Here is a 13,459-nt window from a genome sequence, read left to right on the forward strand (position 1 = left end):
GCAAAGCATTTACTTAGAACCAAAGCATTTAAGAGAAAACCTGTGTCTCCTATGGCTTACATTGTCTGGGTCTGGGGGAAGGCTCAACTTCTTCAGATTCCCTCTGCAGTTTTACTCTGTCAACCTGTCACTCTGGACAGCTCCTGATTGACTCTCCTTTCCTTTCATGAGCGGGGCATTTAACTATTTATAGCCCTTTGATTTGTTAGTTCTTAGCATTGGCAGAAGAGTTTTCACTTCGGCTTTGAGCCTGGAAGTATGCCATTGGCCTGTAGTTGCCCCCCAATGTTTGCTGGGGGGTTGCTTATCTATAGCTATTGTGTTGTTTTCCACAGCCCCCTATTAAGTTATATCAATGGATTAATACAGAAAAGTTTTATAACTTAGTAAACAATAACTTCACCTCACTGACCAAGTCACATGGGGCACATCTACACTGCAGTCAAAAATACATTTCTGGCCTGTGCCAGCTGACTCGGGCTCGCAGGGCTGAGGCTAAGGGGCTGCTTAATTGCTGTGTAAATGCTCTATCTGGAGCCTGAGCTTTGGGATCCTCCCTTCTTGCAGGGACCCAGAGCCTGGGCTCCAGCCCAAGCCTGAACATCCACACTGCATTTAAACCGCCCCTTAGCTCAAGCCCCACAAGTCTGAGTCAGCTGGCATGGGCCAGCCATGGGTGTTTAATTGCAATATAGACATATCTATAAGGTACATCTAAGCTACAAGAAACAAAACAAAACTTCCGCAGCAGCGAGTCGCAGAGCCTGGATCAACTGACTTGGTCTCATGCTGCAGGGCTAAAAATAGCAGTGTAGAAGTTCCTGCTCTGGCTGGAGCCCAGGATCCAAAATCTGGCAAAGGGGGTGGGTCTCAGATCCTGGGCTCCAGTCTGAGCAGGAGCATCTACACTGCTGTTTTTAGCCTAGCAGCACGAGCCTCAGTCAATTGACTAGACAATGAGACTTGCTGCTGCAGGAAGATTTTTGCATTGTAGGCAGACCTGTCTGATCATCACAACAATTCTTACTGACTCCAGCTCTCCCCAGGTGAAGGGCTCAGTTTATCTGTCATAGTCAACATAGAAGCAACCTCTTAAAGGGGATTTCTGATATTTAGTCTCCTCTGCTTAAACAACCAAACCCTTTGTTTCAGAGATGATTCAGTTGAGGCTGGCTTCCGGAGTTCACAAAAACTGCTAATCTTCTACTGCTTCTCCTGGCATCCCCACTTGTAGCTGGCTTCTGCTAAAATATATCTGTTAGATATCTTAAATCTTTCATTGATTTATAACAATATTTAGGTATTTCTCACTTACTATAGTGATCTTAAGAAACAGGATTGGATTCATAACAGAACCAAACAATGAGAAACAGGTAGCGAGATGATCTCCCTTCTCTCTCTGATTTCTCTTCTGATTACTCTTTGTTTAGTTTTTCCCACTATGAGTGTGCATGCTTGTGCTATGTCAGTACTAAAGAAAACTCTTGAATTGGATTGTCAGATGGAAGGCCAATATCACTAAATTCTTTTGATGTCTTGTCTCCAACTGCTGGTGGGAGGATGAAAAAATCCATTGTCTATACTTGCACCTCACTTCCTACACTCCCTCCGTTCCCACCCTCTCAGAATTAAGAGATAACCAAATAAAAGGTAAGTAAATTACTGTTCTGGGAGAAGAATGCCACTGGGGAATTTTTGTCTCAAAAATACACAGAGCTTTTTATTCAGTGATTGTTGTCAGTGACAGTTTGTAGTGAGCGGAATTCCTCTTTTCCTTTGTCCGAAGACTTCTTACTAAGTAGGTTACTTAATGGAGAGATTTTTCAGTGACACATAGCTGGGAGTTAGGAACATTGGATTTTGATGGGAATTGAGCACCAAGCTGTTATTTTCTTTGAAAATCACCCCCATAGTACTTTTATGGCCTAGGCTTTGTTCCTTGTGTGTCTCAGCACCTCCCCCATTTTAGGCTTGGGTACTGACTATTGAAAAGCTTAGGATGCAGCTTGTTAGTTACAGATTGCTGACTAATGGTGCTGAAATTTCTAGTTTTAATACTGTTTTCTTTTCTGACTTGTTTCTAGGATGCTACAGTTATCCCCCACCTCATGGCATTGCTTAGTAGGTCTCGATATACTCAAGAATACATATGTCAGATCTTCTCACATTGCTGCAAAGTAAGGAAAGAGAATAAATATTCTCCATGAGGGTTCTTGTGTTTCTGCCATTTAGAAACTGTATAAGATAATATTGACTTCTATGGCTGGAACAGTAGCACAATAAAGACTGAATCCCCCCTCCCCGGACCCCCCCAATTTGCTGATAGTGTTTCTGGGATTATAGGTGGATACTGCTCTTGGATAAAGTAAAGTTTGCAGATAATAAGAACTTTGGGTTTATTGGGAATTAGAGTGTATTAACTAAAAAAATAAAAACAAAAATTGAATGAAACATAAAACTTCATTGTCAGCATGATTATATTTGAGGATTTCAGTTTTTCTTTTTGCTCTGCTTTGGGAATTTATTGAATAAACCTTAGCTCAGACTGCCTCTGTCCTCTCAAGGCAGCCATTTTGTACCCGTGATAGTTTGTATTTTGAGAGATTATAGACCAATGAAAAGTGTTCTTGTATTAAAATTGTACTCTTCCTCATTAGTTCTTATGCAGTGAGTATGCATGTGTATCTACTCATAGAATTGCAATTTTGTATTAAACTGAGAACTGAAACTAAAGTGACTGATCTAATTCAAATCTTAGATCTTAAAAGAGGCTTTCTTTTAGCAAAAGTATCAGATATGTAGAGGAAAACTGTTACAACACAGAGAACACTAGAGCGAAATATACAAATTAATCTAAAGTTTGTGATTAACATGGTGAAAGAAAGACACTCCAGTTCCTATTATTTCTGCCCATTTATCTTTTATGTGGAATTTTATTCCAACATTACCTTAAATCCTGATAATCTTGCATTAGTTTGATGAAATCAAGGATTATCCAGTTTAGTCAGTTACTCTGGGGTCACTTATAAGATGAAAATTAGAACCTTTAAAATATTAAATAGATTGCTCAAATATGTGTTTTTTAACAAGAAAAAAATTCCAATTGAAAACTGAGTAAGAAGATATAGTTTGGAAACGTTTGCTTTAGAATGAACGCTGTGTTACAACAATTGTTAGCACATTATTGTAGAAGTGTTAGCACAGGATTGATTGTATAAAACACAAGCTTGCATATAAACGAAAGTAGTAGCTCAGCAGCACTACACAACCAAATCAGGTATATGAAAACTGGATCTCTTACCCTTGAGTATCCAGCTCTACTGTGAAAAGGATGAATTCTGCCTTGCTCTCCCTGACAAAATGAACACCTTGCCCTGTTTTGTAAAACTTGCCAACTTTTCTGTATCATAAATATTTAATTAACTAAACCAAACCCCATTCACTAATTAAGAAAAAAATAAAAAAAGTCTTCTATAGCCAGTATGCTATTTTCACTGAACTGAAAAAATTGGGACATTTAGTTTACCATGAATATTTTGAAAATGTCACATTTTACAGCAAAAACTATGAGCATGTAGGGCACACTGAATACATGAGTGTGAATGATTGAAAATGTAAATGAGTAATGGCAAATGAAATAGTTGACATAAAATAAATCCCAGAATCGTAACAAGAAAACACTACTGTTTTAGAATCGGTAAGAGGATCAGATAATACAAAGAGAAAGAGAGACGCACATTTTTGATGCTTTGAGGTCTTCTGAAGCTGTTTCTTAAATTGGACAAGAACTTGATCTTTGTTTTTCTAGGTAAATAGAATCTTTCAAGGGAAACTTGAAAATACCTTTTTTTTCTTTTTAGCTGCTTTATTCCATGGGTACAAGATCTAGCGACCAAAACAAATGCCCTACTACTGTGCCTTCAGATATAATACCAGCCAGCTGATATGTCAGAGTCTAACATACTTGCAAGGGTTAAAGAAACCTGTTTTTCTGTCTTGTACAGATAGGCAAGATATCAAACACCCATGAAAGTTTCAATATGCCTGTGGCCGTAGATAGTTCTGAGCTTGTTTAATGAAAGCTACTATCTTCCCTTGAACAGATTGTGTGCTGGAGAGAATCTTTCTGATTGATTTCTCTGGGGAAAACACTTCACTATGAATACTGGTTTTAGGTAAGCTTCAACATGTATTTTAAAGGGTTATTTGTGCTTCAATGTATTTTTTTTCTTTTGTTTACTTTCTAGGCAGGTGGTCTAGCATTTGTGAAGATAACTGACACCACACTCCTCTTAAGAACCAGTGTTCCTGTGAAGGGTTCCCCACTGCCTCCCTCTTCCTGGGCAGAAGGTCAGCTCAGGTCGCGGGAGGCTTCTTTGCCTATCAGCTTTTTTCTCTTTTCCACCTCAAATTTCACTGACGACAGCAGACATTTTCCTTAGATAGAAAATCCTTACTCAATGTTGTTAGTATGGTTGCATACTTCCTTTTGTTTGCGGCATATCTTTTACTATTTACACTGAGAGTTTTGAGCTAAAAAAAAAAAATTGAGTGGCAATGACTGACAGAATGACGACTCTGGAGAGATTTTGGATGGACATGAAGGGGAATGCTGGTTCTTGGGACAAGTGGGTGGCCTGTTCTTTACATACAAATCTTGGACACCATCTGCCTATAAAATAAACAAAATCAATTTAATTGAAAACTAAGCTACAATAATGCACAAAGCATTGTAAAATGCATGTTGAAACTTACGTTGGAAGGGCATTCGGGGTTCAGGTTCTCTCTGTCACAGTTAATCTGTTTTCAGGGAAGGTGGCATAAATGAAGAAGCTTTATTACTACTTTTAATTGTCAAAGTGAGCTTTTTATTTTTAAAAGGCCTATTTTTTTGATGCATGATTGTATGGTACCAAAATTTTGAAAATTAGCACTGGAAATTTCATTTGAATGTAATTGCTATTACTGTTTAAATAACACCTTGATCAGCTATGCAGGATAAATGAAATTCACCCCCTGCAGCAGTACAGCACAACGCTTATGAACTAGCTAAATCCCTCTTAAGCCTCATTCTAAGGATGTAAGTGGGCTGTAGCTAGTTTGTAGGCCTTGTGTTGAACTTCTGCATAAGAGTCTGTAGCATCCAAAGATATTTTCGAGTCTTTTTGATGTTTGTCATCATAAATTGTTTGTTACATGGTTCTTTTGAACATCATCTGTAATAGGCCATGCTATTTTGTTGAAAGTCAACTTTTTATGATGATCTGTAAGTAGTGAATGATGTGTAATCAAGAACTGTTGTTTCTGTTCCCCAAATGCTACATCCAAGGAAGATTTAAAACTGAAATACCTTGAATCTTTGGAGGACAGGCACAGTATCATTAAAATAGGTCCTAGAACTCCACCATTGTACTCAGAGTAACAAAAGCAATTATCCCTCATTATTGACACAGTTTCTGAGATATCTGAAATTAAAAATGAGTTATATAGTGTATAATCAAGTCTTCACATGTCTAGATTTAAAACAACTTACTATTTATTGTTGAATAAGCCTGACAGTAGAGTTCTTAAATTTGGGCTATTAATACAAAGTCAGATTTTCAAAGATATGTATACATATATTAAGCATACCTGATTTGTTCAAGGAAACACTTTAAGTGCATGTCCAAACTGAATATTTTTTGCATGCATGTCTAGTTGTGCAGCTAACTAGCCATGAGTGCACACAAATAACTCATTTGTGTATTCATGGTGGTATTTACACACAACAAATTAGATGATTCTCTTTGAAAATCTGGCACATGGGAACTAGATAAGTGATATATTTATCAGGTTACAAAAACAAGTTAAAGCAATTCTTGATTTCAATTTCATTCATTTCTCCCCCCGTCTTTTAATATCTCTTCTTCAGCTTCGACACTGGCATAGCTGCGGCTTTAAATCATCGCCTCAGCCACTTCTGTGTGCCAATGTAAGTGTTTTTCTACAGCAAAAAAAGGTATTTTAATTGCATTTTTTGATAGGAAGTTGTCAGTGGTAGCAGCTGAAGCATCTTAAAGCATCAGATATGTTATACGTAAAAATAATTTTCATGGTTTTTCTGGAAAGGGATAATTATAAATGAAGTACTAAAAATATTTTTCATAATACCTTTTAAAAAAAACAAACTGTTTTTAATGACTCTTCAGAAGCTTGGAAGTGAAATGTCTCTACCATTGTCAGATGCACAGAGGTCTGTAGTTCATGTGTGCCAAGTTGGTATAAGTATGAAACAGAATACTGAAATCTTCATTCTGGCAGGAAGACCATTAGCATTTAGGTTGCAAATCAATCAAGAAAATCAGGCAGTGTTTTGCAGGTCAAATTTGGTGTTTCCCACCTTTCTCTCTTTCAGCCAATCAGATGGCTACAGAGGCTGTGCACAGAGTAGACATCATACCAATGTGGGAGCGCCAGAGCAGATACTGGAGATACATATTTTATTCTAGGGTGTTTATACTGAAGTTTATTGTTAGGAATTATGTAGTTTGTGGTGACACATGCTGTCACGGCTGTTGACTCTATTTAGAAATTTAACTCTATGAGCCAAAACCTGACTCTTACACATTTGTAAAGACAGTACTAGTCCCTTTACTCCCCCATATAGGGATTGTACACTGGCCTGACCAGTATAGAGGATGATCAGATTGGTGTGCAAGGGGCCATAGAGTTGTTCCACAGGAATGGATACAAGGAGCTATTAAAAGCGGCGGTGTGTGGTGACTGGGGGTCCTGCCCTTCTCTTCCCATGCAAAAGCTAAGCAGAGACCACTATAGCCTTGAGGGCATAGCAGCTCCTGTCAAGCAGCCATGGGGTATAGTGTAAACCAGGAATGGGGAACAAAGGTATCCCCTGGAATGGGAGCAGGGAGGAGTCTGTCAGGGTTGTGCCTTTTTCCTCCAGACATCCTCTGTCTTGATGAGGCCCATCATCCCCATCTGATGTCTCTGTTTTGAAGTTGCCAGCCAGTTCTGCAGGTTGGGGCAGTCCTGCCCTCAAAGGTGGGTTGTCATGGGAAGAGGCAGTGGGAGTAGAGTCATGCACTCAACTTCCAGGGGAGGAAGAGCTCACTGATCACCTAGGATTCACTGAGACTGCTGAGGGTGGGATGTCCCCTGAGAGTTCCATTCCTCCTCTGCCTCCATACAGCCTGGCCAGACCACAGAGATCTTGAGACTTTTGTACTGTAGAGGAGACATGGGATCAGTATTTGGACTTGAATTGATTTCAAACTGAGTTTTTGAAAACTGAAAAATGTTTAACACCTCAGACGCTTATTTTTACTTGCTCTTTAAGTACTTAAGGTTGGTGAGCTGTCTTTACAGTTGATGTATTTGAAATAGTATTATAAAAAACTTTTTAAATCTAGATTACATGTGTAGGAGTTACTAGTGTAGGAGTGAGACACTACTCTCGCCACACTGTCAGTTGATGCACATTCTGATATATGGGAACAGTTTTAGAATTGGTTACTTGCTATCTTTTCTGGGGTTGTTATTGCTGAAAATGCATGGGATTAGCAATGGAAGAGGTGTTGTAGATTATTGAGAATCTTATATAATATTGCAAAGATTGAAACAGTATATTGCTAGCAGCCCTATATCAGCTATGAAAAATAAAATCCCCATTGTCAATTATTGTAGAACTCATCCTTCATTAATTAAAATGTTATAACTTCACTCACTCTACTCCTAATCTCTCTAGTTTTGGTATTTCCTTTCAAGAATGAGAATGAAAATGGCTATAAATAAGTAGGTCAAGCTCAACAGATGTAACAGAAAGTTAGCTTCTGACGGTAAAGAAACTAGCACATTTCCAATGTACAAAGCAAAGAATGGCAGGAAAACCTGCATTTTAGTACTTACTGAAGTTACAGTTAACAGGAAGCCTCTTCCACATTTGTTTTTTAAAAGAATAAATACTCCTTTTTTTCCCTTTATAGGGTCCAGATCATCAGACAATCTTGTTTAACCATGGAGCAGTTCAGAATATTGCTCACCTATTAAGTTCCACGTCCTACAAAGTAAGGCATTAAAACTGCTTGAGATTTTGATTTCACATCAGTTATAAAAGCAATCAGTATTAATTTTATTATAGAAATTATATGTATTCATATATAGATAGATACACACACACACACACACACACAAAAGTATGCAATACACGTTTTTTGGGTGCCTATTGTTGTTTTTGTGTGGTATATAGAGATATATAGAAAACTGCCACAACATATCTGGGTGCTCTATAAAGTTAAAATCCAGTAATTGAAATAGAGCTTGACTTAGAGGCAAGCAGCCATTTTGCCAAACAAAAGAAAATGAAGACATCTTAAAAGAAAGAGCTGGTGAAAAGGGGAGCATAGATGAGCTGACCTGGATAGAAGTAAGTCAAGTATGTGCTGAAAACTTGATTATGTAGCTGAAAGGGCCTGTGAGTGGTTTTTATTCCACCGAATCCTTTGGAGTCTGGGCTCTACCATATGCTTTTGTTTTTGAAATCCATCCTGGATGGGTCAAGTACCAATGAAGAATGGTGATTTGATTGCACAATGTTGTCGTGAAGTGGTATTTCTGGGACAACATCATACTGTATGAATTTGGATTTGGTGGCAGTGGTACCTCTAATGGCTATTTGCTGGCAGTCTGAAACTAAATTTTCAAAGCCTGATTCAAAGAGAGAGGCTGAGCAAAATTCCACAGTTTTACTCAAAACTGCATGTCTGAGTGCACACACAGATGCATACATGTTCTGTCTAAGGCTTTGAGAATTTGGTCCCTCGGGGCTAACATGTAAGTAAATACATAGTTTAAACTATATCTGTTGGTATATGCTTGTGGAAAACATGACTGTGGATTAAAGTCAGTGCTGTGACCTTGTGGAGGCTAAGCCATTATGAAAGGTTTTTAGACAAGGAGCATCTTACACAAATAATTAACTTTGAACAATGTCACCCTATATAAACTTTCAGAATGAAATCTTTGAAAGTAAATAGTTACCTCCCTGATTTTTTCAGGTACTACATTTAAATATATCTAAGGCTATATTTGTTATCTTTTAAGACTGTATCTTACAGTTCACAGATCCATAGGTATAAAGGCCAGAAGAGATCTTTGTAATCATCCAGTTTGATCTGTATAACGGGCCATACAGCTTCACCCAGTGACTTCCTGCATCTATCACAATAATTTGTGGCTGATCTAGCCTCTTAGAGAGAGATCCAGTCTTGATTTAAAGATTTCTAGTAATGTAGAATTTGCCACATCTCTTGGTAATCTGTTCCAATGATTAGTTACCTGAGTGTTTAAAAATTAACATCTTATTTCCAGTCTTCAGTTTCCAGCCACTGGATCTTTTTATACCTTTACTTTTAGCAGTCAGAGACCTCTATCAAGTATCTTCTTCCTGCGTAGGCAATTATGGACCATAGTCAAGTAGCCTCTTAATCTTCAATAAGCTAAGTAGTTGAGCTACTTTCATTTTTTATTGTAAGGCAGGCTTTCTAGATCATGAATCATTCTTTAGTTTTACTCTGAGCCCTTTAAAATTTTTCAACATCCTTTTTGAAGTGTGGACACCAGAACTGGACAAAGTATTCCAGTGGTGGTCTCACCAGTACTGTGTACTCTAAGTAATATCACCTATCTCTACGTATTCAGTATTCTCCCCTATTTGTACGTGCAAGAATCACATCAGCCCTTTTGCCCACAGCATTGAGAAGCTCACATTCAGTTGGTAGTCAGCAATAATCCCTGACTCCTTTTCATTGTCACTGAGGCCTCCATCCCTTTGTAATAGTAATGGGAGATTTGATGATTAGGTAATAGTAATGGGGGATTCGATCATTAGAAATATAAATAACCGGGTTTGTGATGACTGAAAGAATGGCATGGTGAATTTCCTGCCGGGCGAAGGTTGCAGATGTCTTTAGACATCTAGACAGGCTTATGTATAGTGCTCGGGAGGAACCAGTGGTTGTAATACATATAGGTACCAATGACATAGGGTAAGTAGGGGAGAGGTCCTGGAGGCCAAATTTAGGCTGCTAGGTAAGAGATTGAAATCCAGGATTTCCATGATAGCGTTCTCTGAAATGCTTCCATTTCCACACACAGGTCCAGTTAGATGGGCAGAACTACAGGGTCTAAATGCATGGATGAGATAATGGTGAAGGGAGGAGGGATTTAGATTTTATTAGGAACTGGGGAACCTTTTGGAAAAGGAGGAGCATATGTAGGAAGCATGGCTCCACATAAACCAAAACAGAAGCAGATTGCTGGCATGTAAAATTAAAAAGGTGATAAAGTTTTTAAACTTAGGGCTGGGGGAAAGCCGACAGTTGTGAAGGAGTACATGGTTCAGACAGAGATGTTCCTTAGGGGAGAAACAGTCAAATGAAAGAGTCCCATTCGTTTACATCACATAATGGCAGACAGCTGAAAAAGTGACAAATTTTATAAGTCTGTAAACTAAAATTGATGAATTTGAGTGCCTTGTATTAAATGATGATATTGATATAATAGGCATCACAGAAACTTGGTGAAATGATAATCAATGGGACACAGTAATACCCCGGTAGACTATATATAGGAATGACAGAATAGGTCATGCTGGTGGGGGAGTAGCACTATATATGTGAAAGAAAGCAGAGAATCAAATATAGTAAAGATCTTAAATGAACCAAACAGTCCAATAGAATCTCTCTGGATAGAAATTCCATGCTTGAATAATAAGATTATAGCACTAGGGACATACTACCAACCACCTGACCAGAATGGTGAGGATGACTGTGGAATGCTCAGGGAGATTGGCGAGGCTATAAAAAACTCAGTAATAATGGGGGATTTCAACTATCCCCATATTGAGTGGGTGGGATGCAGAGATAAAGTTTCTTGATACCTTAAATGACTGCTTCTTGGAGCAACTAGTCCTGGAACCCATAAAGGGAGAGGTAATTCTTGATTTAGTCCTAAGTGGAGTACAGGTTCTGGTCCAAGAGGTGACTATAGCTGAAATGCTTGGTAATAGTGATGATGATGTAATTAAAGTTAACATCCCTGTGGGGCATAAAACACCAAAGAAGCCCACCACAGTAGCATTTAATTTCAGACAGGGGTATTACACAAAAATGAGGAAACTGGTTCAGCAGAAATTAAAAGGTACAGTCCCCAAAGTGAAATATCTGAAAGCTGCACGGAAACTTTTTAAAAACACCATAATGGAGGTTCTCATTAATCGTATACAAATTGATTGTGACTGGGTAAGAAAATGGAAGATGAAATTCAGTGTTGATAAATGCAAAGTAATGCACATTGGAAAACATAATCCCAGCTATACATACATAATGATGGGGTTTAAATTAGCTGTTGTCACTCAGAGATCTTGGAATAATTGTGGATAGTTCTCTGAAAACATTCACTCAATCTACAGCGACAGTCAAAAAAGCTAACCAAATGTTAGGAACCATTAGGAAAGGGATAGATAATAAGACAGAAAATATCATAATCCCTCTGTATTAATCCATGGTATGCCTACATCTTGAATACTGCTTGCAGTTCTGGTCGCCCCCTCTCAAAAAGATGTTTTGGAATTGGAAAAGATACACAGAAGGGCAACAAAAATTATTAGGGTTATGGAACAGCTTCTTCATGAGGAGAGATTAATAAGACTGGGACTTTTCAACTTGGTGAAGAGATGACTAAGGGGGAATCTGATAGAGGTCTGTAAAATCATGACTGGTATGGAGAAAGTAAATGAGGAAGTGTTATTCGCTCCTTCTCATAACACAAGAACTAGGGGTCACCAAATGAAATTAATAGGCAGCAGATTTAAAACAAAAGGAAATACTTCTTCACACAACACATAGTCAACGTGTGGAACTCGTTGCTAGGGAATGTTGTGAAGGCCAAAACTATAACAGGGTTCAAAAAAGAACTAGATAAGTTCATGGATAAGTCCATCAATGGCTATTAGCCAGGAGCGGCAGGGATACAACAGCATGCTCCAAGTGTCCTTAGTCTCTGTTTGCCAGAAGCTCGGAGTGGATGATGGGATGGATCACTTGATTGCCTGTTCTATTCATTCCCTCTGAAGCACCTGGTATTGGCTACTGTCGGAAGACAGAATACTGGGCTAGATGGACCATTGGTCTGATCCATTATAGAGTCATAGAATTGTGGGACTGCAGTAGACCTAGAGACGTCTTCTAATGCAGTCCCCTGCAGTCATGACAGAACTAAGTATTCTTCTTTGAGTGTTGGTCATGTTCATTCTATATTAGGTGTGTGTGCTCGCCACATACACCGGTGCCGGAAATTTTTCCCTTAGCAGTATCCGTAGGGGACTGTCCCTGGTGCCCTCTGGAGTGACACCAGCATGGCGCGGTATAAGGGGCACTGCCAGCTCCCCCCACCCTCAGTTCCTTCTTGCCACCAGTGATGGTGCTGGAACTGCTGCTGCTTCATCTAGCTTTCGCTTAGTTCAGTGTGTCTCACGAAGGTTTCTTTGTAAAGTAGTTGTATATAATTTAGTATTTACCCTTAGTATTAGTTCTCGTTACAGTAACTCCTCACTTAACGTCGTCCCAGTTAATGTCGTTTCGTTGTTATATTGCTGGTCAATTAGAGAACATGCTCTCTTAAAGTTGCGCAATGCTCCATTTTAACATTGTTTGGCAGCCGCCTGCTTTGCTCACTGCTTGCAGAAAGAGCAGCCCATTGGAGCTAGTGGTGGGGGCTTGGAACCAAGGTGGACTGGCAGCCCCCCATCAGCTCCCCGCTCCCTAAGTTCCCCATGCAGCAACTGCATAGCAGGCTATCAGTTGCCAGCAGTTCAGCTGTCCCTTCCCTCACTGCCATGTGCTGCTCCTGCTCTCTGCTTGGAGCTGCTCCCGGGAGCCTCCTGCTTGCTGTGCGCGGGGGGGAGGGCAGGAAGAGGGGTGCTAATGTCAGGGTGTCCCCCTTCCCCTGCTCCTGCCCCCCACCTACACAGAGCGGAGTGGATGGGACATGACAGGGCTCAGGACAGAGGGAGCTTGCTGGCAGCAGCTGCTTTCTCAACTTGCTGATCTACTTAAAAAGGCAATGTATTCTGAGTGGGTTCAGCATACAAAGGGGCAATGCGCATCTGTCTCTCTCACTCACACACACACGGTATACGTTTTAAACAATTTAATACTGTACACAACAGTGATGATTGTGAAGCTTGGCTGAGGTGGTGGAGTCAGAGGGTGGGATATTTCCCAGGGCATGCCTTACTGCTAAATGATGAACTAGCACTCGGCCGAGCCCTCAAGGGTTAACACATAGTTGTTAATGTAGCCTCACACTCTACAAGGCAGCATGAATATATATATACACACATACAATAGTCTTTTTTCTGGCAAAAAAAAAAAAAATTCCCTTGAACCTCATCCCCCCATTT

General features: G+C 39.5%; 1 protein-coding gene across 13 annotated transcripts in view; it reads left to right on the plus strand.

Annotated features, from left to right (window-relative positions):
• Positions 1-13,459, plus strand: part of ARMC8 (armadillo repeat containing 8) — a 181,839-nt gene that overhangs the window by 79,088 nt on the left and 89,292 nt on the right. For 8 of the 13 annotated variants that reach the window (XM_073360247.2, XM_073360252.2, XM_073360248.1 and 5 more), the window contains 3 exons: positions 2,085-2,177; positions 5,912-5,971; positions 7,983-8,063. In XM_073360247.2, the coding sequence (XP_073216348.1) occupies positions 2,085-2,177; positions 5,912-5,971; positions 7,983-8,063 (234 nt within the window). The remainder of the gene's footprint in view (positions 1-2,084; positions 2,178-5,911; positions 5,972-7,982; positions 8,064-13,459) is intronic. The other 5 variants (XM_073360250.2, XM_073360258.2, XM_073360254.2 and 2 more) reach the window with 1 other exon arrangement.

The sequence above is a fragment of the Lepidochelys kempii genome, chromosome 9 (assembly GCF_965140285.1).
Source record: "Lepidochelys kempii isolate rLepKem1 chromosome 9, rLepKem1.hap1, whole genome shotgun sequence".
Classification (NCBI taxonomy): Eukaryota; Metazoa; Chordata; order Testudines; family Cheloniidae; genus Lepidochelys; species Lepidochelys kempii.